This window comes from Rousettus aegyptiacus, unplaced genomic scaffold (genome assembly GCF_014176215.1).
Source record: "Rousettus aegyptiacus isolate mRouAeg1 unplaced genomic scaffold, mRouAeg1.p scaffold_m13_p_4, whole genome shotgun sequence".
Taxonomy (NCBI): Eukaryota; Metazoa; Chordata; class Mammalia; order Chiroptera; family Pteropodidae; genus Rousettus; species Rousettus aegyptiacus.
Genome location: NW_023416307.1, coordinates 148570186 through 148597650, shown reverse-complemented (window position 1 = coordinate 148597650; position 27465 = coordinate 148570186). Strand labels below are relative to the sequence as shown.

At 35.6% G+C, this 27465-nt stretch overlaps 1 protein-coding gene and 1 pseudogene across 2 annotated transcripts in view; one reads left to right on the top strand and one right to left on the bottom strand.

Annotated features, from left to right (window-relative positions):
* The window catches only part of OXSR1 (oxidative stress responsive kinase 1), a 77698-nt gene that overhangs the window by 40997 nt on the left and 9236 nt on the right, over positions 1 to 27465 (bottom strand). The window contains exons 2-4 of one of the 2 annotated variants that reach the window (XM_016124001.2): positions 20961 to 21073; positions 13174 to 13282; positions 6858 to 6999 (exon numbers count right to left, since the gene is read on the bottom strand). In XM_016124001.2, the coding sequence (XP_015979487.1) occupies positions 6858 to 6999; positions 13174 to 13282; positions 20961 to 21073 (364 nt within the window). Of the gene's footprint in view, positions 1 to 6857; positions 7000 to 10890; positions 11028 to 13173; positions 13285 to 20960; positions 21074 to 27465 lie in introns of those variants that run through there. The other variant, XM_016124002.2, reaches the window with a different exon arrangement.
* On the top strand, positions 781 to 1526 carry LOC107499617 (annotated as a pseudogene).

Sequence of the window (27465 nt, the reverse complement as noted above, 5' to 3'; positions counted from 1 at the left end):
GGGCGTAAGTGACATGAGTTCAGTGTGGTGACTCCAGGGACTCACGGACTCAGGCTCCTGTTTTGCTGCTCTACCATCTCTAAGTTCTTGCTGCCTAGTCCAACATGGCCTACCACCACATCCCGTTTCAGTGGAAGGAGAAAAGGGGAAATAAAGGTTATGCCACTTTCTGTTAGTACTGATCCTCAGGACACTTGGCAATGTCTGGAGACATTTTCGGTTGTCACAATGGGCAGTAGGAGGAAGTGCTACTGACATGTGATGGGTAGAAGCCAGAGATGCTGCTAAACATATCCTACAATGCACAGGACAGCCCCTATGACAAAGAATGGCCCAGGCCAAATGTCAGTAGTATAGGCGTTGATAAAGCCTGATAAAAAATAACTTGGAAATAGTACACAATTCCGTTCTTAGTGGAAGTGTGACTAGGAACACAATTTCATGGTCATATCTGGCCTGCACAGGTGTCTATGAAATGTTGCCTTTCTTCTGGATGATCGTGTACCCAATAAATTTTTTTTTTTTTTAATTCAAGAAGGGGAGACATGTTGGGGGCCAAGAAGCAGTCTCTAGCACATTCCTTTTGAGAAGATTACTTGATGAACACAAAATCAGAACTGAGATATTAACTGAATTACGTCCATTGCTGGTATCAAGGCATGCATACACAGGGTTATGACCATTCAAAGGACAAAAATCCTGTTTTTAGGGTACCTCTTCTTCTTGACAGTGTGGGGAATATATTCCCAAATGTCTACTCTTTGGTCATACACCCTTTTTATTTGTTAACACGTTATTTTAACTATGTACAAAACAACTGATTAGGTACAGTTTTAGATGAAAACTTGTTTTGTCTTAGGAACATGCCAGCTGTCTGTGGAGCTGGTGTATGAACGGCAATAACATGTCTGCTTGCTTCCCGCCTTCATGCCTGCTGCCCCAAAGGCCACCGCTGTGGTGATTTTCCTTCGTGAACTGGGAGATACGGGGCATGGATGGACAGAAGCCTTTGCAGATATCAGAAGTTCACACATCAAATATATCTGCCCACATGCACCAGTTACGCCAGTCACATTAAACATGAAATGGCTATGCCGTCTTGGTTTGATACTATTGGGCTTTCATCAGATTCACAGGAGGATAAACCTGGAATTAAACAGGCAGCAGAAAATGTAAAAGCTTTGATAGAGCAAGAGGTGAAGAATGGCATTCCTTCAAACAGAATTATTTGGGGAGGATTTTCTCAGGGAGGAGCTTTATCTTTATATGTTGCTCTTACCGCACAGCAGAAACTGGCAGGGGCCACTGCCCTCAGTTGCTGGCTTCCACTGCGGGATTCATTTCCACAGGGTTCTATCAGTGGCATTAATAGAGATATTTCCATTCTTCAGTGCCATAGAGATTGTGACCCTTTAGTTCCCCTAGTGTTTGGTTCTCTTACTGTAGAAAAGCTAAAAACATTGGTAAATCCGGCCAATGTAACCTTCAAAATCTATGCAGGCATGATGCACAGTTCATGTCAATAGAAAATGATGGATATCAAGCAGTTCATTGATAAACGCCTACCTCCAGGTGATTGATATCACTAAGGGGTCTTGTGTAGAAGTACACACCAGCATCACTACAGTATAAACCTTTGCCTGCATCCTATCTTGAAACCTGTAATGTTTGCAGTATTAAAATGTTTTGCAAATACACCACCAATGACACAGACTAACTACTGTTTCCTCATGGGCAATTTATAATCTTTTAAGTTTCTATACATGTATTTGTATAATATGATCTAGAATATGCTAGTATTAAAATAGGCGAAGCAGCTACCTCCTTCTTCTCGAATGTCATCTAGCAAAATAAAAAATACTGCAACCAGATGTTTTATTACTTCATCTAAAAATTATTGGTATGCTTAATGAAAACTTGTTCAAATATAAATAAGCAGTTAAGATATAAACAATTTATGAATGCTATGACTTAGTCTATGGACTTATTCCAAAATTACTTAGTCACCATGCAATATCTGTATATGTGTATTCATATATGCTTAATGATTATAATATATAGTAAGAATGAGGTGTTATTACTTTATTCCTAATAACAGGGATAATGCTTCTACATGTCATTAAAGAGAAAGATGGCTCTCTTCAATTAATGGCTCTTTTATTGAGGGATCAGCCTTTTCTTCCCCTGTTATAACTTTTTAATATTCTTTTTTCCTCTCTAGAAAAGAAATATTTTTTCTTCCTTTTCCTCCTTCTTAACAGACCAAATATTGCCTCCTTGCCATAGACATCTGCTGTCAACACATACTGTAATCTGACATTCTGAATCACAGACATGATAGTATTTATACTTAAATAAAAAAAACTAAACATCACTTCAAACTTCCTACACTACTTATTTCTTAAACTATACCTTAGTCCAAAGTTAGATCTATATAGTAATTAGAATCTTCAGTCTGGGTAGGGAATAATTCTGTGGTTGTGTTTTTTTCTATAACTAACTGAAAGAATAATTAGGTCATATGTTCTGGGATATTTAAGATTGATCTTAAAAACTGTAATTTCTAAGATTTGCTCTATGATTATTATCCTTGTGGCACAGAGTTTTAGTTTACTTATTTTGTACATTATATTTGAAATCGACTGTTGTAGGAAATGAACAATCCGTTAGAAAAATTTGCTTTACTTTTATCTGCCAATAGACTTATTGGAAATATTCACTTTAGTCAGATGATTTCTAAAAATTAGTTGTGCAAACATAAAAGTAGCAATTATCTGATTTTAAATAATCAAATTTTTTAGATTATTGGTAAAAACTACTTGAAAACAAATTTATGGGCTATAAAAACTGGTTATAACTCAATCCATATCGTGTAGTTACCACCCACTTTATGTAGCAAAAATGTACACTTGTTATTTCTGAACTGTTGTTAATTTTTCTGCTGTATTCCAACTTACCTCAAAATGTTAGGAATGCATCATTATAAATGGGTGCTAACTGATAATAGAAATAATTTAGTAATGGACCTATAGAGAACATTAATAATAAACCCATATGTTTAGGTCTGGATCTAAAATTTTTAAACAATCATTTAATAAGTCATTTTGCTTTACTCTGATGATGTAGAAACTGTTGTTTCAGTTATACAAATCAGCAAGATCTAATTTATGGCAAGAGATATTCCGCTGAAATGTTGTGCTACAATATGGGAAAATGTAAATCCTTTTCACGGTTTCTAAATTTCAACTAAAATTTAATTCTGGGGGAAAAAAAGAATATATCTTCAGTTCTCATGAGATTTCTAGTTTATAATGCCTCCAAGTTTATCCATTTTGTCACAAATAACAGAATTTCCTTCATTTTTGTGGTTGAACTAATAGTCCATTGTGTATATACATCATCTTTTAAAAATCCATTCATCCAATGATGGACACTGAGATTGTTTCCAGATCTTGGCTACAGTGAATGACGCCACTATGAGAGTGTAGATAACGCTTCAAGAGAGCAATTTCATTTCTTTGGGGTAGATACCCAGAAGTGGGACTGCTGTGTCATATGTTAGTTACATTTTTAATTTCCTGAGCAAACTCCATTTTGTCTCCCACGGTGCTCGTACCAGTTTACGACCCCACCAAAAGTACACAAAAGTTTCCTTTTCTCTGTATCTTCACCAGCATGTTATCTTTTGTCTGTTTAATAACAGACAACATAAGAGGTATGAAAGGATATCTCATTGCAATTTTGACATGCATTGCCCTCTCAGTTTGTGATGTTCAGCACCTTTTCATGCACCAGTTGGACGTTTATGTATTCTCTTTGGAAAAATGTCTGTTCAGGTTGTTTGCCCATTTTTTAATTGAGATGGATTTTTTTTTTTTTGGCCTGAGTTGTAAAAATTCCTTGTATATTTTGGATATGAATCCCTTATCGAATAATGTGGTTTGAAAATATTTCTTCCCATTCAGTAGGTTGACTTTTTATTTTGTGGACAGTTTCCTTCGCTGTTTAGAAGTCTCATTGTTTATTTTTGCCTTTGTTTCCTTTCCTATTGTTGTTGAATCAAAAATAAATTGCCAAGAACAATGGTAAGGAGTTAACCTACTAAAAGGTTTATGGTTTCAGGTCCTAAGTTCAAAGTCTTTACCCCATTTTGAGCTGACTTTTATGTGTAGTATAAGGTAGGGGACCAGTTTCATTCTTTTGGATGTGGCTATCGAGTTTTCCAAACATCATTTATTGAAAACATTATCATTTTCCCATTGTATGTTGATTCCTTTGTCAAAAATTAATTGAGCACACATGCATTGGTTTATTTCTGGGTTCTCTCTGTTGGTTCACTGATTTGTGTGTCTGTTTTGATTACTGTTGCTTTACAATATAGTTCGAAATTAGGAACTGTGGTGCATCCAGCTTTGTTCTTTCTTAAGATTACTTTGGCTATTTGGGATATTTTGTGGTTCCATATAAATTTTAGGATTGTTTTTTCTATTTCTGTGAAAAATGCCATTAAAGTTTTGATAGGGATGGCACTGAATCTGTAGATCACTTTGGGTCATACGGATATTTTAACAATATTAATTCTCTAATCAATGAACACAGAATATCCTTCCATTTATTTGTCACCTTCGACTTCTTTCATCAGTGTCTTACAGTTTTAAGTGAACAGATTTTTCACTTCCTTAAATTTATTGCTAAGTATTTTCTTCTTTTTGATAGTATTGTAAATGGGATGGTTTCAATTTGTCTTTCTAATAGATTGCTCTTAGTGTAGAGAAACATAACTGATTTCTATATACTGATTTTGTATCCTACAATTTTACTGAACTCATTTATTAGTTCTACAGGTTTTTGGTATAGTCTTTAGAGTTTTCTATAACATATAATCGCATCATCTGCAAAGGGAGACAGTTCAACTTTCTTTCTAATTTGGATGTCTTTTTCTTTTCATGCCTAATTGGTCTGGCTATGACTTCTAATAATATGGTGAATAAAAGTGGTGATAGTGGGCATCCTTGTCTTGTTCCTGATTTTAAAGGCCTTCTGCTTTTTACCACCGAGTATGAAATTAACTGTGGGTTTGTCATATACGGCTTTTATTATGTTGAAATATGTTCCTTCTACACCCACTTTGTTGAGTTTTTATCATAAAAAGATACTGAATTTTTTCAAATGGTTTTTCTGCATATACTGAGATGATCATATAGTTTTCATCCTTCTTTTTATCTAATATAATAGATCACATTAATCAAATAATGAATGTTGAACCAACCTTGTGTCCCAGGGATGAATCCCATTTGATCATAGTGTATGATCCTTTTAATGTATTGTTAAATCAGCTTTATAATATTTTGTTGAGAATTTTTGCATCTATGTTCATCAAGAATATTGACCTGTAATTTTCTTTTTCTTTTTCTTTTTTTTTTTTTTGTAATGTCTTCGTCTGGTGTTGGTATCAGGATAACACTGGCTTCGTAGGATGAGTCTGAAAGCATTCCTTCCTCTTCAATTTTTTGAAATAGATTAAGAATAGGTATTAATTCTTCTTTGAATGTTTAGCAAAATTTACCTGTAAATCTGCCTGATCTTGGGGCTTTTATTTGTTGAGAGTTTTTGACTATTGCTTCCATTGCATTACTAGTAATCAATTTTAGATTTTTGGCTTTTTTTTTCTTGATGAGTTTGGCTAAAAGTCTGTCAATTTTGTTTATCTTTTCAATGAACCAGCTCTTAGTTTTATGTACTTTTTCCTATTGTTTGAAAATTTTCTATTTCATTTATTTCTGCTCTGGTTTTAACTATTTCCTTCCTTCTACTCACTTTGGCCTTTTTTTTGCTCTTTTTCTGGTTCCTTTAGATGTAGAGTTAGAGTGTTTATTTGGGATTTTTATTGTTCCTTGAGGTATGCCTCTATAGCTATGAACTTCCCTATTAGAACTGTTTTGCTGCATCCTATAAATTTTGAAAAGTGTTTTTATTTTCATGTTTCATGACAATTTTTGATTTTCTGTTTGGTTTTCTCTTTGACCCACTGCTTCCTTATTTAATCTCCATGTATTTGTGTTTGTTCCAGTTTTCTTCCTGTAGTTAATTTTAGAGTTTCATGTCACTGTGGTCAGAAAAGATGCGTGATATGATTTCAATTTTGAATTCATTAAGGTTGTTTTATGACCTAAATATGACCTGTTCTGGAGACTGTTCTATGTGCACTTGCAAAATGTATATTCTGCAGTTTTTGGATGAAATGTTCTATAATATATATTAAGTCGATCTCGTCTATTGTGACATTTAAGGCCATTATTTCCATATTAATTTTATGTCTGGATAATCTATCCATTATGTGAGTGGGGTATGCAAATACCCTATTATTATTGCATTACTCTGTTACACATCTTTTAAAATGTTTTTAATTTTAAAACATTTAATTATAAAAATGTTATTTTACAGCGCTTATAATAAATTGAGAAAATACTCAAGATATACTATTAAAGAAACAAAAAAGGGACAAATAAAATTATATACACGGTTTTGTTTTAAGTATTCTTAAGCACATAAAAGAAACTGGGAAGGAATAGTCCAAAATGTTATCAGTAAATACAGTGACTGCCTCCCGATAGAAAATTAGAAAATTTTCCTGTTTTAAAATTTTCCAATTTGATTAAAATTTTTGGTACTTTCAAAATTCTTACTACCTGTGTAATTAAAATCCTAACCACAATGCACTAAAATTAGTAATACAAAGAACCATGTTAACACTTAGATTATGATTAATTCTGCCAAAGAATGAGGGCTGTCCTCAATGAAATGACACAACTACTACTGCACTAATCTAAAAGAAAAAAGTGTTGACTATTACATACCTGTGAATCTGTCCATTTTTATGCAGGTATTCTAACCCTTCCAACACTTCTCTGAGAATGGTAGCAATGGTGGGTTCATCTAGGACTCCACTTTTATGTTCTCCCTTGGCCACAACGTGCTTAATAATATCCAGAACAGAACCTGAAAAGAGAAGACACAGTTTTCCATAAACTTTTAACTTATTTCATATAATTCAGAGCCATTTTGAAAACAAAACACTTGGAAAACTTTTGATAAATTTAATTGTGTGAAGAAAAAAGGGAAAAATGGAAAATACAAGGAAATACAGAAGTTTAACATTAATAATTTATTCTTAATTCCAATTTAAAACACAAAGTAGCCTGCTAATATTCAAACAGTAGTGTTATACCAGCATCAACTTTAGACTTCTATTGAGAATTTGAAAAACAAAATAATTTTTAGCTACCTCTGAAGAATCCCTAGGTAAACCATGCCCACAATTAACACTTTAGTATCAAATATCACAAACTAGTTTAGGTTTCCAATACCAGATTAGAGTATGCAACACTGTGTGATTAAAGACAAAATAATACAATTATTGAAATACAGGTCAAATTTTAGAAGAAATACTTGAAAAGTAAAGATCACATGTGTATGCAAACTAATTTAAGGGTTAAAATTATGTTTCAGGTTAATAGAAATAGGTAAGGGAAAGAAAAATGTAAAAATAAAAATAGCATTTTAAATAACAGCCCAAATGTATTATCAATCCAATTCTTTCCAGGATGGGAAATAATACTTCTACTAAAAATTAGAGAAAGGGAGGGAAAAGACACCTATATAGTAATTAAATCATAGAATGTTAACTACCATAACTTATTATTAAAATGTTTAAAAGTTTGCTACTAGAGATCTGTAAGGTGTCTGGCAGTACATTGGTCCATAAAAGACAACAGAACCAAAACAAAACAATCCCCAATATTATAAATTATACAGAGAAGTCTGAAACATAACATAAACTGCACTGATAAAAGTGCCCATTTCTTGGCACAAGATTTCAGTGATCAAGACTAAAATTAAAACAAACACAAGATTCTGTTGAAAACCTGCCCTGGTAGGTGCTTTTTGATTTCACACACTTAAAAAAAAGAAAAAGAAAAAATGCACTTCCAAGGAGATGAAAAGAAGTGGTCTAGAGGGAATCCTCAAAAACATGGGAGGATTAAATCTATGTTCACTTTAGGTCCCACTTGGAGTCCACGAGCTTGATAAATTTAATAAAAAGGGCATGAACCCAGAATGAAGAAGAAAACAAAGGCGATAACAGAAGAGAGACGACAAAAATGTTTTGGAAGAAAGCAGAAACAGAAACTGACTAAGCAGAATGGAAAAATCTGAAACATCAATGCCTGCAGAGGAGGTACATCAATTAGAAAAAATTGATCTCTACCTAGAGTTCCAGAAAGGCTCAGAATGTAAGGACCACAAAAGGGGAGGTGAGGGGAAACTGAAGGAAAGGGTTGAAAACAGGAGAATTGGTTGAAAGTTCATATAAGGGAGAGTAAGATTCCCAGAACCTCCTCCCCACTCTGGAAGCCAGGTCACTACATTCCCTGTACCTCCGGCAGGAGACAGACAGCTTATTCTCTGTAAACAAAGAACCATGGAGGCTCCAGATACCAGGTAACTTTTCCTAAGACATTACCTCACTTCTCTTTCTTCCTGGGATTCACAAGACTATAATCCACAAAGGGAGAGGCCTAGGGGAGCACTTTTGTTCTTCTTAATTTAACCAATCTCACATTAATCTCCAAAGCAGTGACTACTTCAACAGGCCACATAGTTCATTCTTCTGAGAAATCCAGGCCATGTAAGGACCGCTTAGTAAAATGACATCTGTATAAATGCCAATTGAGCTACATGTTTGTAATGTAAAGAATATCTGTAATGTAAAGAACATCTAACATAAGAAATGGAAAAGAATAAATTCCTCCTAGGAACTACAAATTAATACAATGTATTCATTCAACAGTTAAGCTATATTAGAGGCAAGATCTAGAATTGGGTGCCAGAGAATCCAAGACATAAACAGCATGACTACTGACTTTCAGGGAACTTCAGTATGACAGACCAAAAATATGGACTGACAAAGACCCTGAGGCACATAAAAGTGAATTAGATTTGGATTTTTAAAGTGTTTGTAGTAGGAACTCCTTTTCAAAATCTTAGATTTTTATTAATTTCACATCATCTGATGATCAATGGGGAAATTAAAGCAATGCACATCACCAGTCTACACCCAGAACAGATATTCTTAACAAGGCTTTATGTATAAGAAGCTCCCTCCTTCCCTGTGATAACAATGTCTTTTCAGTTTCGGTCTCCCACAATATAATTTTTGTAGGTGGAGGGATGATCATGCAACAAAGATCTTCATCCTTAACTGAAAAATACTGGTCCTGGAAGGTACCCCCTACTTTACCATATGATTTCCTCAGCATCTTGCATCATTTAACCATACAGGTATTTCTTTCTCTTTTCTTTTAAAACGCTTTCTTAATTACTTTGACTTCTAAGTCTTATATTGAAGTTTGGTGCTAATAAATTGTAGAAAGAGCTATTTAGATCAAAAGTACTTCTAATTTCTAAAGATTAACTTTCTATACTAATAAATCTCATTACTCAATATCAGAGTTTTAATCAGCAAAAGAACATTATAGTTTACAGGGAAGCATTATGAAATAATAATATTGACACACTAATTTTAACTATAACGTCCACCTGGGTTGATAGGTTTAAGAATGACAGCTGTAAATCATTTTATGATACAATTAGCTTATTAAATTCTATATTACTACAATGTTACTAAATCAAGAGTATGCTTTTGTTTTAAATATTGTGGCTGAAAAAGTTGATGTGAAGGAGGTAGCCTATACTTGTTAACTCTGGCTATGTATATTTTTTAATTATTCAAGGGGAGACACTGCTCATCAACGGTCCTTTTCCGTGACTTTCCACTTCAGCTGTGATCCTCCTCAGTTCCTAAGACACACTACACTCCTCCAGCCCCTGCCTCCAGACAATTCTCTACACAGTGTTCCCTCTCCCTGGATCGCTTTTCCTATTCTCCCCCAGATACCACCTCCACCTCCCATTTCACCTGGCTGGTTATTACCTATTCTTCAGGTCCCAGCAGAACATCTCCTCCTGTGGGAAGCCTTCCTAACCCCACCACGTCCATTCTCCCTTAATAAGGTTAGGTTCTCCAGGTACTTGTTCCCATGGCACCTACTGCTTCATGGCACCCTTCACACTTATAATTATTTAACTGTAACTTTTCCTTATTATCTATGAGGTCCACAAGAGTAAGGAATTGGCAGTTTCATTCACCACGGTATTGGCAATCAACAAGTATTTGATGAATGGCATTTTAATTGACCTATCTTGACAGTTTCCTCCTATTCAAAAAAAATTTTAAGTTGTGCTTAGTTCTACCTTTTGTTTTCTAAATAGTGCATAACATATCTCTTCAGTTTAAATGTATATTCTCTCTCTACAAAAGCAAAATTTCATTTTCCTAAAAAACAGATGTAAAATCAACATTTAAAAAGGTTTAGCTATAAGATTATGTCAACTCATAAAACTATTAGTAATTATAAAAAGAATTAATGCCTGAGACATATTTGAAAATTATCGTCCAGGAAATGTGCTGAGTGCTAGGCTGAAAACCTGGTCGCTGTCCCAGGAAACCTAAGACCGGAAGGGACGGAAAAGTACATTTAAAAAATATCTCACCCAAATAACATGCCCTGCCTTCTGTAATCATGACATACACTCACTGGAAAAAAGTATAAGGATTCTTTAAAAAAAAAAAAAAAAAAAAAGTCATTCTGCTTAAGAGTAGCAGAAAGGATGGGCTGCATACAGGTATGGATGAGAGGATTAGGCAGACAACTTATTCACCAGAGGACTTTTCAGCAAAACATTAAAAATTCTGCATTATACATTTTTTGTAAATTACAATAAAGAAATTAATGTATAGGTGATCAATAATGAAAGATACGGTATTACCTAATATTCCCATATCTGTCCATACTGAAAGAACCATGCTTGACCACCATCTTGAAAGGTGGTTGGTGTTAGCAAGGCTTCCAACCATCATATGAACAGGGCCTTTAACAAAGCAATCCAGTTTCTCCAGTGTGTCACTAATGGGATTGAAACAAAAAGGTGATTCTGGCTACACTGAAAAGCATCAAATAACAAGGGATTATTATTATTAATAACTAAAATTTCTCGTGCACCTACTACATGTCACCATAGTGGTAGGTGCTTTACAAATATGATCTCATTTACTCTTCCCCAATACCATGAAATGCAGAAAGGTATCCCCAGTTAACAAGTAAACAGGTTCAAAGAACTGAAATAGTTTGCCCAATGGCATATAACTGCTAAGGAGGAAAGTTAGAATTTAATTCTAAAGCCTATGCTGTTTCCTTTATAGCCTCTCTGGGAAAGTAAGGTGTTTGATGAGACATGGTATTAAAATTGCAAACAAACATGGATTCTCTTTTCTGTAACCCTACATTCTAAAACGGAAAATCACACTTCCCCAAAAAATACATACGTAAGCAAAAACCAAGCAGCATAGGAGAGTCGAGTGGCTCCATCACGTACTAATCCTCTCAACCTTGTCACTTGATTCGAATCCATGCCTTAGCAAAATGTGTAATTTACTAAATGGCATGGGCCTCCAAGTAACCATAACAAAATGTTCATTCTACTCATGCCAAGGGTCCACTGTTTACAATCGGCAGTGTGTATATTTTATTTTACAGACTAAAGCAGAAATAACTGCATATTTATTGCAGGATAAAGCATATAAATAATTCATGTCAGAGACCAAGATTTTCTGAGTAAGAGATGTTCAAGTGTAATTTAAAAGTTTTAAATTAACAGTAAAACTGAATTGGGAGTATTAATGTCAAATCATGATCTATTTTTAATGTGCTGTATCCCCAAGGTCTTTCAACTAGAAGCAGAGACAAAGGAGTAGCAGTGAGCATTCCAAGCATCCAAGTTACGCTCTCTAATACCATTCCCCATGAAAAAGATCAGGGCTCCTTAGACTATTGGCTGATTCTGGGTCTGAGAAAAGCAATAGAAACACGAGCCTAGGAAACCTTGAACCAAAAAACAAGGCGGTTATCAAAGATTAATGGGTTCATGTCAAAAGGACACAAAAGCAAGCTTGAAGGGACGGACTCCTTCCACTGATAGAATTCTGGACAACCTGTTTAGGTTTTGATGTTTTCAAAAGAATAGGGTATAAGTGATTGTAAGACACTGACTATATAAAAATCCTCAGTCTACACAATGACATTCAAAAAAGTGAAAGCCTTACCCAGTGGGAGGATGGGGAAAACTCTCTCATGTGCTACTACTGGAAGTGGTTATTAAATTAGCTCTTTAAAAACTGGTCCTTGAAAAATAAAAAGAACCAATTTTTTATCCTGCCTTTTCAGTAGGAACTACAAAACAGATTAATCAAAGAGCCCCAGTTATAAAGTAAAGTTCCTTTTCACAGAAGAATGACAGTTTATAAATGTAAAAGAAAGGATACAATAAGAAAAATCACCATTCTGCAGCCCCTGACAAAATAATTGATTCGAACAAGGACTGTTAATGGATGCTAAATCATTAGACAAAAGACTTATGGGGAGCTGGGTACTTATAGTACCAAAGTATTATTTCACAGATTACTTGCTAGCTGCAAAGGGAAAACAAGTTAACTCTTCCATGGAGAGGCCTGGCTGTCATAATCTTAAACAATCAAAATTAACATCACCATTAAAGATACAACTAGACGGTAAATACTTCCTGATGTGATGCAATATGAAAAGTACACAGCATCACCTGCAAAATATTCTGTCCAAAAATATTTAACTTAGATTTAATCAAGGCTTTAGATTTAATTTAAATTTTCAGGAAACAGTGGAATATAAGTCAAGTTAAACATCACCAGGAAGAAATGACCAATAAGTCTATAATGTGGGACATTCTACAAGATAGTCACTGTCAGACCCTTCAGACCAGACCCTTCAACAAGTTTATGTCACAGAAGAAAGGAAGTGGGAGAGAACTGTTCTAGATTAAGAGGAAGTTAACAGGCATGACAACAAAATGCAATGTGTGAAACCTGTCTCAACTGATACAACAGCACTGTTCGCAGACACTATATTCTCAGCATCTTCTCGAATGAAAATGTCCATGAATACCAAACTAGGAGAGAAAAGAACATTTTTATTAACCTTCTGACCCATGGAAGTTAACACATTGCATTGTTTTACTCACCTCCACTTAGCAGCTTCATGACTAGCCACAGCTCATCTTTTACCACAAAAGATGTGTAGTAAGACACAATATTAGGATGATGGCACTGACTCATGGCTTGAATTTCTTTCTATAAAGAAGAGAAAACATTAATTCATTAAATGCGACCTAAAACAACACTACAAGTTAATGAACACAGACTGGGAACCCCAAGGCTATGTCACAGCCTTTCCGGGATCTCCATGGCCCTGACCTCTGTAAGAATGGTTAAAACCAAAAATCACTTAGTTCCCATCAGTCCACTGCGACGCTACTCTTTCCACTCACTACACTAGTAACCTCTGCAACTGAAACACGTACTGTTTATCACGGCACGGCTCAGCACCACGGAGGCCTCCACTGGGACACATGCCTTTTACTTCAAGGTGCCCTTGAAAAACCATCTTGGGAAATGTGGTTTCACAGTCAGAGAGGATAATTATTTTAAAAAGGGGTTTTGTGTGTGTGTGTGTTTTTCTTTTTTCCAAATAGTTTCACCCCATTTTAGTGAAATAATGAACAATTTTCACTCTAAAGAGAAATATACTGAAACAGGGCAAGGTCATAAACTAAATCCAAGTAGAAACCTGAGCCAAAAGTCTAAGTTTACACGGTCTCGGTTAATGAATTTAAATTAGATTTGGAATGATAAAATGCCTTATAAAGCCCTGTGTGATCAGGGCCCTGCTTATCTCTCTAGGCTCATTCCTACACCCCAACAAACCCCAGTCCTATGATCCAGCCATAGTAACTTCAACTGAACTATGCTTCTTCTAACCACGGACATTTAACCCTATTATTCCCTTTGCTTCAAATACATATCCCTCATTATTTTGCCTAGCTAAAAATGCCAATTCTTTCTTCTGAATTCAGTCAAAATATCATTTCCTCCCAGCTCCCCTCCACCAGGTGTCCCTTCTCTATGCTCACAAGCTACTTGTCTATGTCCTTACATCATGGCACATATGAACTGGATAGTACACTGAGTACTTATTAGTCTGCCCCTCCCTGATAGACTGAGAGTTCCAAGAAGGCGAGTACTTAGAAGTGGATTCCTAAACACTGTGGAACTTGTCATACTATACTATAATTGCCTATTTGTTTTTCTGTATTCCTCCCCAAACTGTAAGCTCAATGTGAGCTAAGACTGGGTTTCTGGCACTTATCATCATGCCTGGCACACGGTTCACCTTCAATAAATATTTGCTGAATGACTGAAACCCTATAGCACTTTATACAGCTTTTTGCTGATTCATGTATTTGCTCTATGCTCTTGGTATTTGTTCTGTAAGATCATTCATGTACAAGTTGCCCATAATCCCTGATTCATGAGAAGTGTTCAATAAATGCTCGTCTTTCTTTTCTCATCTTCTCTACTTGAGTGTAAATTCCTTTATGACAAGGACTTTATCGTATACATTTTTTATGATCCCCCAAAGTCACCAGCAGTCTTCTGTACTAAAAGTTAAGTAAATATGGAAGAAAAGGAAGAAGGAACTAAAGTAAGCACCTGCTTGTTGACATAGTTATCCAGGATTCGAAGAGATAGGACATGTACATACGAGAGGGAATAAATGGTACGAAAATACATAGGAAATAACAGCTAAGGTAGGAAAGAACTCTTCAGAGAGAAGGTGAGAACCAGGTTTCGTTCTGTTGGATGTGGGGATAGTCCAGCAGTACGAAGTGAAAGGCATACATAGTTATACATAAAAAAGAGATGAAATATGCAAGAGAGATTTTAGGACACAATGAGTACTGTCTGGGGTAAATAGTTTATTTCCCAAGTGCCTCCTGTATGCTAGGAACAGTGCTTGGTGCTGAACCACAATTGTGAGCCCTCATGACACTTACTGTCCAGTGAAAAAGTTAGACAAATACTAATTTATAACACAGACTGATAAACTGCTTGATAGGGGAAGTACTAGATACATGACTTCGTCCAAGAGGGAAATTATCAAAAATAGGAGTGATAAGCAGGAAAGCATTCCTATAAGAAGCTGGACTATGCTGACACTGAAATAGGAAAGATAAGTAGGTTTTTACTTGTTTCGACTGTTTAATTACCTGAGTCCATATCAAAAAGGACCTGTAACTGTGGTCAAGAATTTAAGCTTCATCCAAACAGCAATGAGAAAGCATTAAAGCTTTAACTACATTTTTTTCATGAGACTCACTCTGGCTCTAATGTAGAAAATAAATGAGAAAAGGCAAGGCTAGAGGCAAAAACTGTTGCCATGACCTGGGTGAGGGATGATGGTGGCCTGAATAATGAAAAATAGCTAATTTCTCAGTTTTTATAACTGTGCTATGGTTCTATAACTACTAGGAGATGCTGGGTGAAGAGCATGTGGGAACATTCTCTACTGCTTTTGCAACTCCTCTGTAAGTTTAAAACTATCTCAAAATAGAATGTTAAAAAAAATAAGTGGCAATATGAATGAAAAGAAATGGAGTCAAGAGCTAATACTAAAGAAGTACAAACAATAGGACTTGGTGAGTAACTAGATGAAAGAGGCGGGACCAAGAGAAATCACATGCACATAATGCAGAGTTGGGGTTGAACTGTCCGAGGTCTTAAATGTTTTGAGCTTTATCCTGAAAAAGGGGCGCTACAACAAAGGGTTTTCTGACAGAGACTCTATCAGACAACCACAACATTCGAAGATTAAAATAGCCTGAAATACTCCTTTCCTTTTCTTCAATTCTTTTAAAGTGGGGAGGAGGAGCTTTCCTTTATCTTAACTCCTATTGGGGTAATCCTTTTCCCCTTCCTTTAAAAAAAAAATATAAATATATAAATACACACACACACACACATGCACACAATTAGTGCTTTGCAAGTGTGGTTCATTCATTCTGACTCAAATTTCTCAGCAGCTCTGTCAACACTTATACGTGAATTCTACCTCTACCAATAAAAGTGCTTTCTTTAAAGTCCTCTATTACCTGCTACATCTTCTGTTCGGACTTTTCAGTTCTCCACCAGAAGCTTTCAGAAGCAATTTTTTAGTGATGACTTTTCATGGAACTCACTCATCTTGATTTCTATTATTTACTCCCGAGTTTTCTAATTATCCCAGTATAGACAGTTTCCCTCCACTTCACACAAATTCAGTCTCCAAGTAATGTTAAGTTATTCACTCATTCATGCAGAGTGAACAGAACAAAATCCCTGCCCTCGCGAAGTGCTCATTCTAGTACTAACAATTTTCCTCTCTACAAAATGTCGAGGGAATCTGTGTCTTCCTTTCCGTTACTACGGTTGTGGCCTGAATTTAGAATCTCAATACCTCTTTGTGTAGCACAGTTCTCTTCAAACTATGGATTACAACTCCTATGAGTCGTGAAATAAATTTAGTCAATTATGTTAAAAAAAAAAAAAAAGGAAATAGAAAATCAGAGTGCATTCCACATAAGAATTGTTTTATAAAAGTTGTTTTAGTTATATTAATATTTATAAATAAATGTGTGTGTGTGTGTGTGTGTGTGTGTGTGTGTATCTGTGTCTACATAAATGAATGTTATCTGTTCCTGATCCAAAACCCCTGCCTGGCAGGGTCATGAAGACCCTGTTTAAAGTCCCCCTAACCCTGGTGGCCCAAGACACAAACATCTCCACAAAAGCCTCCATCTTCATAACTGGGAGCTCTCTTCCTCTCTTACTTTCACAGCACTTAACACCTTCCCTAGGTATTTGTCAGGTGCTGCCTCGTATGGCAGAACATCTAGCTGTCAATTATATTGCGGGCCTTCTGGTAGGAAAAAAGACATTTTGAACCTCTTAATGTTCTCCTCAGATGTCTGTCCAATGAATCTAGTCCTAGCATCTAGTGGAGAAGAGAAAAATCTCAAAATACTGCACCGTGTGCCTTTCTTTGAGTAAAGCCTGTAATATCTCTGGAAAAAAAGAAAAGTAGTAAGATCTGACAGCTGATTTTCCCATCACACTTAGCAAACACTGTCAGACAAGAAAACATTTTGACAAGAGAAAGGAGTAATACACTGCCTCCTCAGTAATAAATGTCACACACGATACACATCTGGAGTTGGTTTACACTGGCACTCTCTGGAGAATCCCTACCGCCCTTTTGCATTATAACGAAGATAATTTTTACAGTAAATTTTAAAATCACCACATCAAAAATGTAGTGTGTTGATCTACTAGATTTTTAAAGGTAAACTAAAGGGCTTCATATTTCTCAGAATAGGAGCCCTTGGTTGACACTCAGGTCTCAGGTACTGACATCACAAACACATTTATACTCCTGATGTTTCTTCAGGGTTTAGTGGAATCTCACTCCAAAAAAAAAAAAACCCAATTATCTTTAACTTTCTTTACTGAAAGTCACTTCCTCCCACCCTTACCTATTTGCCAAATACATAAATACTACATTTGTAACATAAAGCTTACTAGAACATGTGGCCAAAATTTATTGAGGTCTAACTACATTTTTTTTTTCCTTTTACTAAGCTATATCAAATTAGCACTCTTCTAAAAGGCCCTAGTGAAATAACATAAATATTACTTTCAACAATGTCAAATGAAATTTGAAGTGTTCTACTTTTGAACTAAGATTATAATTTGGTTAATATTATATGAAGTAGAAAAAACAGACTTTATTCTTATCACATATAGCAAGCCAAACACACACACACACACACACACACACACACACACACACTCTTATATAATACCAAAGATGAAAAAAGCTAACACAATTATATCTGTGTCAACATTAGTACATGCTAATTGCCAAGAATTTATACATTCATTTCTCTTTATCCATAGTACTATACACAATTGTACAGCATATATGAATGAAATACATATTCTTGCCAAATCCGATTACGCAGGCAGACATTTGTTGTTTTGTGGCATGAATTACTATTTTCATTTTCAAACGTTCACAATTTTACACTAAACTTGTGTGAAGATATCTACTGACATAGATATATATATATCAATCATATGATGAAATAAAATAAAAATCAGAAACAATGAACTATTTAGGCCCCACAAAGTTAAACATGTACGTAAATATTAATCAATTAAAATAAAGATTTCCTTTGCTTTCAAAATGGGTGAATTTGAAATGGTAATAAGTTCTCTATAAACTAACTTTTATTCTTGATTTGCTAAGACTAATCAGGGTGAATTTATGATATAAAAGTCAAATCAAAGAAAAGAAAGGATAATGAGGAGGCTAAAAAAGTTAAGTTATGACTCTCAATTGGGCTACTCGAATTGACATTATGGCATTGATAACTATAAAGCAGCAAAATGTCTTCACCTCTGTGGAGGCTGGAGACTTAATTACTATACCTTCAAGTGGTTATAAATGATATAACATCATTTAAAAAAGTATACTCTAGGATGAAATTATGTAGAATTTACATAATCATCAATGCTAATTACCAAGAAGTAACAGGTTTCCACAAAAACTCGTAACTATGCAATATAAATGTAAATGGAGAAAAAATGCCAGTTACACTACATGTATTAAGTGAAAAGCAGGGGAATGAAGAACAGATTGGTATCAGTTAATTAATAACAGGGAACACTTAAGGGATGCTAAGCTTTAAGATATTATCACTACAATTAAGTACTTCTACATAGTTTAAAATAAATTTACAAAGTTTATCTTCCAAAAAATGTGTCAAGAATCAAAAGAATATCCTTTAACCTTGCATTAAAATATAGATTAAAGGTAATTGTGTAAAGCTTCTTTCTCTTTCACAAACTAAAACTTCCCTGAGGACAGGAACAATGTTATATGTATCTTTTATCCCGTCATCACAGAATATTGGAAGATGTTACGGAATCCGTTTTCAGTTACAGGGGGAGCATGATTTAGAAAGAACTACAACACAGAGGTGTGTGGATTTGGGTAGGGCACAATGTGTAAAGTGGTTATAAATGACCTAATACTACTTGTTACAAAGTTTATATAAAATAAGTAGCTTAGGAAATAATAGTGTTTTCATCAAACATTCAGTCAACATCGGTGTTTAATGAGAAATAAGTTATTCCATGGGGTAGAAATAAACATTAATTAGTCTCTGGAATAGTTCTGGTACATTCTACAAAGACCTGATATTTAATCTGGACTCTGTCACTTAGCATATGATTTACTTCCTTTATCTATAAAATAAAACTACTACCTATCTCATAGAGATGTTTATGAGGTTAAAGTACACTTTAGTGTCCAGCACTGAAAAGATGTTTGTTATTATTTTCATGTGAATTTAGTCAAGTTATTCAGACTTTGAGCCTCGGTTTCATTAGTTATGAGTAAAAAATAAAATTTTCATTCATCTTTACATTATCCTTACGTATTAGGTAAAATAACTGGCAAATAGTAAGAATTCATATTGAGCTTCTCAAATTTCAGTCTTTATAGGTTAAAAATATTGCTTTTCTTTAACAGAATTAGTTTACGATTTGACTTCTTTTGTGATCACTGCAGTGCAAATGTCCAAATGGTGCGCTAAGGTATTGCTGGTATCCATATGCCCAAGATCACCGAACGGGATTTTAATCAGCATATCCTCCCGTGCCTGTGTTCTCGCTGGAGACAGCTCGAAAATGCGCCGGCAACCACTTCCTCAGTTTCTGCTCCTGCATTATCGACTCCTAAAGAAACACATTTGTCTCCTCCGCTGAAATACCTCTTTTCCTTTTATTCTCATTATTCCTTGATGCTCAGTACAGACTACGCCAGAAATTAAATTCAATCTGGACACTGGAAAAAAAAACGCCTGGACCGTCAGATTATCGCAGGCCTGATTCCTGCTTTCTATCACTAGCTATATATGATCTTTGACAAGTTACTTAATAAAATAACAGTATTTGTATGGAAGTTCATAGTTTTTAAGTGCTGCGTCATTTGAGCTTTAAGAAAAACCTCATGAAGTACACAAAACAGAAATATCTATTTCAGTCAAAGAAAGGGAGCATTTTAAAGTTAAATGACTTAAAAAACTATCTTATTTCCCTCGCTAAGCAACTTACTATATACTGAAAACGACTTTGGGTGTCCTGATGTATAAAAGAAGAACAAAACAATCCCTGTGTGACGAGCTTTTAATGCCACAAAACATCTCGTGCAGTTATTGATCCTCAGGGCTCCCTTTCTCCTCCTTTCCCTCGCCTTCGAAGACGCCAGTGGTGCCTGGGGTCATTCTATCTTTCACCTTGCATCAGTGGTCAGAATGCAGGTTGGTACTATGTCCCTAGAAGGCCAAAAGCCTTTTAAAGGATATTCCATTTGACCCAGGAATCCCAATCACATGATACTATTTTAAGGAAAGAGAGAAGTAAGTAAGCAGTGCTTATAAGAATAAAAAAGAGGAAACAAGGTAATCATCCAATTCCAGAGAATAGGGTAAAGTGTGGTCTACCTAGTCAATCGAATACTATGCACATATTGAAAATTATATTAATTCATATTTATAGACAGAAATTCTATGATAAAACTTTCAAAAAGAATAGTATATGATTGCACTATCATAAATATAGAAAGATGTTTAAATGTGCAGTCTGCAAGATTGTATAGCAAGTATTAATCTTGGAATGAGAAGGTTATAACTAATTTTTTTCTCTCTACTTACCTGGATTTTATAAATTCTATAACAAACATTACTATTAATGAAAAAAATCACAAACCTTTTTTAAAAAAGAAATCAAAAACTTCGAGTTACTTCCCACTCTAACATGAATATACAGGAGAATCCCTCTCCACTTAAGAAACATGAGATGTGCGTACCAGAAGTTCATCCATGCTAGTTTGACATTTCTCAAGGTTTATCCGTTTGATTGCCACTTTCTCCTTTTTAGGCGCACAATATGCTGCTTGGACCACAGCCGTTGCTCCACTCCCTAAAGATAAATACATAAATGAGTAAATAAATAGATGGAGAGAGAAAAGCATGACATTTTTAATTACCGCACAATTTGAACAAGAGAAGTTAATCCTTATCTTGTTCCCACACTGAACGACAGTTGGAGAGAAACACTCTAAAAAGCAAGGTGTCAATAAAAGTGAAAGCCTCAACCATTTCATAGAATTGCCAATAAACACCAGTACCAAAAAATAATAAAATAAAATAAAAACTACTAGGGTTCTGGCTCTAGAAAATATGATAGTGTAGGCTCATATTTCCATGTTTCTCTCCTCTAAATACAACTAAATGCCCTGGAAATAATTCAACAATCATAAAAAGGCTCTAAAAAGTAAAAAGACGGTGAACTGACTGGGAACCTCCCAGTGTAAGGAAAGGCGCCACTGTGAGTTCACTGGGTTTTCCTTGTTTCGCCCATAAATCTATGAGTATGCACCAAAACGAACAACAACCTGGAACCGCCAGCAGGGGTAGATGGATAAACAAATACATGAGAAAATCCTGGCCAAAGGACTGTGAAAGGGTAAGCTCGGCAGAGGTCTAGAGGGGAGAGAGATTTCCCAGTCCCTACCCAGGACAGTAGGAGACCTAATCCACAACCCAGGACAGTAGGGGACCCAATTAGCACGAGCAGGGTTTCTTCCCAGACAGCAGTATGCCCGATTCACTACAGGGGCAACTAGGTCCCTGTCCCACACCTAGGCAATGTCCAGCCAAACTGCACTTAGCCACAGCAGAAAGGGGGACCCACATCCACCAGTCCGCCTAGGTAACACGTGCATAGGTCAAACAGGAGTTCCTTTCGTGCCAGAACGATAAAGCAGAAGAGACTAGCACTGCGAGAGCTCTGAAAACTAAATTGTCATAGGAATTACACAGCTTATAAAAGTAGGCCAGGGCTACACACAAAACCTAGATAGAGTCACCGCCTACTGAAATAGGAGATTTAAATAGGATCAAGAATCTCTTAACATTAGTAGTCTAAACGTCAAGGATACAATAAATAAATAAATACATACATACATAAAGAAATAAAGCACCACATTATATCAAGGAACCAGGAAAAACACACCTATATAAGAAAAGACATTCACATTGATGTCAACACCAAAATGAATCATGTGTCAGAGAATTTTAAAGCAGTCGTTAAAAAAAAATGCTTCATTGAACGATTAAGAATTATTTTAAAACAAATTGAAAATCTCAGCAAAGAAACAGAAGTTATAAAAAAGTATCAAATGAAAACTATACAACTGAAATATATAGTTTCCAAAGTAAAAAATGTGCTAAAATTGAGGACTAGATCAATACTTTACTCGATCTAAACAACAGAAAGAAAAGAGACTGAAAATAGGACACGGTCTCAGAGAACAGTGGGACAATTATAAAAGATGCACAGTTCATGTGGCAGGTAGAAGAAAGCTCCCTCTAACCACCCCCCCCCCCAAAGATGTCCATGTCCTAGTTCTCGAAACCTGTGCATGTTACCTTATATGGCAAAAAGACTTCGCACATGTTAAGTTAAATTCAAGATCAGAAGATTGTCCTGGATCATCTGGGTGGGCCCAAGGTTATTACAAGGGTCTTTATCAAAGAGAGGCAGAAGGGTCAGTCAGAGAAGGAGATAAGACAATGAAAGCAGAGGTCAGAGCACTAAGCACCAGGAGCCAAGGAGCAAGTATTGATACATGCGACAACGTAGATGAACCTTGAAAACATCATGCTATGTGCAAAAAGGTCGCCAAAGACCACCTATCACATGATTCCATTTATATGAAATTTCCAGAACAGGCAAAATCTATAGAGACAGATATAGAGTGGTGGCTGCCAGGGGCTTGGAGAGGAGACGCATGGGAAGTTACTGCTTAATGGGGACAGGCGATGAAAACACTCTAGAATTAGACAGTGGTGATGGTTGCGAAACACTGTGAAGATACTAAAAAACACTGAATTGTACCCTTTTAAAATGGCAAATTTTATGTTATGTGACTTTTATCTCAATTTCAAAAAAGATAAGAGAATACTACAAACCGCTTTAGCTCATAGTTCAACAATTTAGAAAAAAAAAATGGACCAATTCTTTGAAAGCAACTACCAAAGCTCAGCCAAGAGGACGTAGATAACCTGAATAGTCCTATGAATATTTTTAAAAGTCAAATTTGTAATTTAAAAATTCTTGAAAAAAATCACCAGACACAGAGGGTTTCAATGGAGACAAACGCTAAAAGAAGAACTAATTGCCGTTTTCTGGAAATGGAAGAAGCGGAATACTTCCCGGCTCATTTTATGAAGCCAGTACTACCAAGACCCAAACCAGACAAAGATATTAGAAGAATACTAAAGACATTATCTCTCATAAACTTAGCAGCAAAAGCATTAACGAAATATTAGCAAATTGAATCCAGTTACAGAAATATACCATAACCAAGTGGTATGTATTACAGGTATGCGAGGCTACTATAGCACTTTTTTAAAAAATCGAAATCAGTGTAATGTACTATATCAACAGGCTAAGGAAGAAAAATTATATGATCATATCAATTAATACAGAAAAACGTTTTTCAAAAATACGACACCACTGGACTTTTAGCTCTCAGCAAACTAGGAATAGAGGGGAACTTCTTCATAAAGAACATCTACAAAAATGCTTCCAGCTAACGATACACTTAATGGTGAAAGACTGAACGCTTTCCCTCTGAGACTGGGGAAGAGGCAAGGGCGCCCACCCTCGTCACTCTTACTCAGCATGTACTGGAAGTCCTAGCCCCCACAACAAAGAAAGAAAAAGGCATCCAGATTGAAAAAGAAATAAAACTGTCTATGTTTGTAGATGACATGATCACTTATAAAGAAATCCCCAAAAATCTACAAGAAAACTTCTTATAACAGGAGAGTTTACCAAGGTTGCAATATTTAAGATCAACACATGAAAACCAACTGCATTTCTATAGACTAAAACCAAACAAGTGGAAACCAAAATTTTAAAACATAATGCCATTTACAACTGCTCCCTCCAGATGAATATTTAAGTACAAATTCAATAAAAAAATGAACAGAATCTACATGCTGAAGATTACAAAGTACCGAAGAAAGTAAAGAAGGCCTAATTAATTGGAGAGATATATCGTGTTCATGGATTTAAGAAAATTCGACATAGTAAAGATGTCAATACTCCCTAAACTGACTATATATATAGGTTTGATACAATTCCAATCAAAATCCTGGCTAAGTATTTTGTACACATGGACAAGCTTATTCCAAAGCTTATGTGAGAAGCGAAGGCCCTAGAATAGCCAACACAACAGTGAAGACGACGGACAAAGCTGAAGGCTTCATACTACTCAAATTCGAGACCTATTCTATAGAGTAATTGAGACAGTGTGGCAGGCAGACACATGCACATACCCCAGAACAAAGAGCCCAGAAGAAGATTCACAGCATTGTGCCCCACTGATTTTTGATGAAAGGTGCAAAAGCAACTTGATGGAGATGGGATAAACTATCAGAATGGCTAAAAAAAAAAATTTTAACGTTGGTGAGGATGAGGATGTGATGAAATTGGATCACTCATACATTGCTGATGGAGATGTAAAAATTGGTACAGCCACTCTGGAAATTAGTTTGGCTGTTTCTTTTAAAACTAAAAATAGACTTGGCACTTTAGCATTTTTAAGCTTGGGTATTTATCCCAGAGAAACAAAAATATATATTCACACAGAAACTTGCATATGAATATTTATAGCAGCTTTATTCATAATAGCCTCAAACTGGGAACTACTCAAATATCTTTCAACAGATGAATAAACTCTGGTATATTCATACAGAGGAATACCACTTGGCAATAAAAAATAAACAAACCATTGATATGACAATTACTTTAAGGGACTTCAAGGGGATTATGCTCAAAAAGTTACATATTTTATGACCCCATTTACGTAACACTTGAAATATCAAAAATAATACACATGAAGAACAGACTAGTGGTTGCCTAGGGTTAAGGGATGTGGGGAGAGGCATTGGGTATGGCTTAAAGGGACTGTAAAGAACTTTATGGTGGGGTACAGATATGGTGGGCAGTAGCTGCACGTCACAAAATTGCACAGAACTATACACACATGCACACAAATGAGTACGGTACACATATATAAATAGTAAAATCTGAGTAAGGTCTGTGGATTGCTTAAAAAAAATGCTTAGGCCTCAATTTATCCTCTACCATTAATAAAATAATCTTCAAATACCATCTGCACAATGTTACTCCTCAGATCAGTAAACCACAGCAGCTACTTGATACTGTACTACTTGGTAAGTCAACACTTATTTAATATTAACTTATTTTCCATATTCCAGACGCAATTTATTTTATCCCCATCTCCACGCCTCTGTGCAAGCCATTCGCTCTGCTCTCTACACATTAATCCATACCTCTCCCTCCTTTCAAGGCCCAACTCAAAATTCACCTAACTTCAGGAAGCAGCACGGAAAACAGACTTATATTCAAACTTGAGTTCCACCGCTATTAACAACAGGGTAAGTCTTCATTTCCAGACTATGTGCCTAGATTTGGTAATGTTCAAGAAATGTCACTATTATTTGTTCGTTTACACATTATCTTACTGTTAGGTATCTAAACTGTTAAAAGACATTGCGGCATCTCAAGTATTTGGCGTAAGGTAGGTTTATTATACTTCTCAAGTACTTGAATCTTTACCAAAATACATGAAGACAAATCGTCCCCACTAAACCCTCATCTCTACCCATTCCATTAAAACTGTAGCTTTTTCAACGTTTTAATCATTGAAACTAAACGTTCTCCTGTACAAATACTTAGCCTTGGATAGAGATGAATTGTAAATACAAAAAAGGAAAAAATGTGCAATCATTAAATTCCTTCCCCCTTCTTCTACATTCTCTTATCCTCTTCTCAAATACAAAGTAACTTCACCAAAATGTTGGCAAAAGAGGGCGAGGGCACAGGGGAAGAAAAAGTGCTGTATGTATTGTGCAGTAATTACATTAAGAAAATGAAACTTTGCGCAGAATGCTTCATGTAAAATGCAACACGCTTTCAATATTCTGGGGGAAATACTACCCACACACTCTCATAGAGAGCATTCATTTTGGAGAATGAGATATTTACTTTAATAAGACCCTATATCAGATATTTACTTTAATAAGACCCTTTGGTCCCAGATATCTTCTAATTAAGTAGATGTGGTACCTGATTCTTTTTTCTTTTTAAATTAGAAGTCTTTTTTTTTTCGTCGTTGTTGTTTTTTTCTTCACAACTATCATGCCATGAATTCACGGGGAATGGGTTCCAGCAGCTCGGGCTCCTTTCCACTCGTTCTCACAAAGTGAGCTGCTCTGGGTGGGGCAGGCTGGCACTTCAGTTGAATCCAAGTACCTTTCTCTTTGGCGTCCTTCTTTCCTTGATCACCTTCCTTCACACGTTTCAGGAAGCTCCCTGGCTCTTAGAGTGCCTAATATGCTCCACACGTTCATTACTTCCCTTGGCAAGAATCTTGCCCTTAACCTGTTTGTTTACAACACTGTAGACTCTTCCAGTTTTACCACGGTAACATCTGTGGGACATCCCCTTTTGAACAGCGACCATTCCCTTAACGCCTACAGTGCAGACATCTCCTCTCTGCTTTCTCTTTGCATTAGTCATTTTGGCGAATTACTGGAAGATGGTAGTTACAGGTGAAAGGCGGTCCCTGATTCTTGATCATTTTAATGTTCACAAATGTACTACATAGTGGTATTCTTTTTTACCAGTATTAATTCTCAAACCAGTTATTCTGCCCCCAGGTAATTTGACATTGATTATCTTATACATATAAAACCTGAAATACTAGCTTTAAACATATTAGTGGTATGTCCTACCTAAACTGAAACCATGCTGGCGTTTGAAATATAGATATAGGAATATATGATTTTAAGTTTTGTTGTTATTAGTTTATATTCATCATTAAACACAGAATTAATTTCACAAATAATGAAACACTAAGCCTAGATCTTATCAATCATAATTGTTTATATGCTAAAGTACCTTTTTTTCCACTCAAAGATTCACTCAATAAACAAATATCCATAGGAACAAGGTATTAAATTCTTCTGTAATTCAACAAATGGCCAAAAATTTTGCTAACTTTCCCACCCCAATAACAAAAGAGACCAGCAGGCTAACACTCACTTTCACTGATTGTCATGTGATCTTTCGAAAACAAATACCAAAATACTGCTTGGCAATTAAAAATATTTTAAGGTACTAACATAAAGGATTATGGTAATGTAGTGAAAACTCACTACTTTCAATACCACTAATTCGGAATACCCAATGAAGCTCTGTCACTAGAAAAAAAT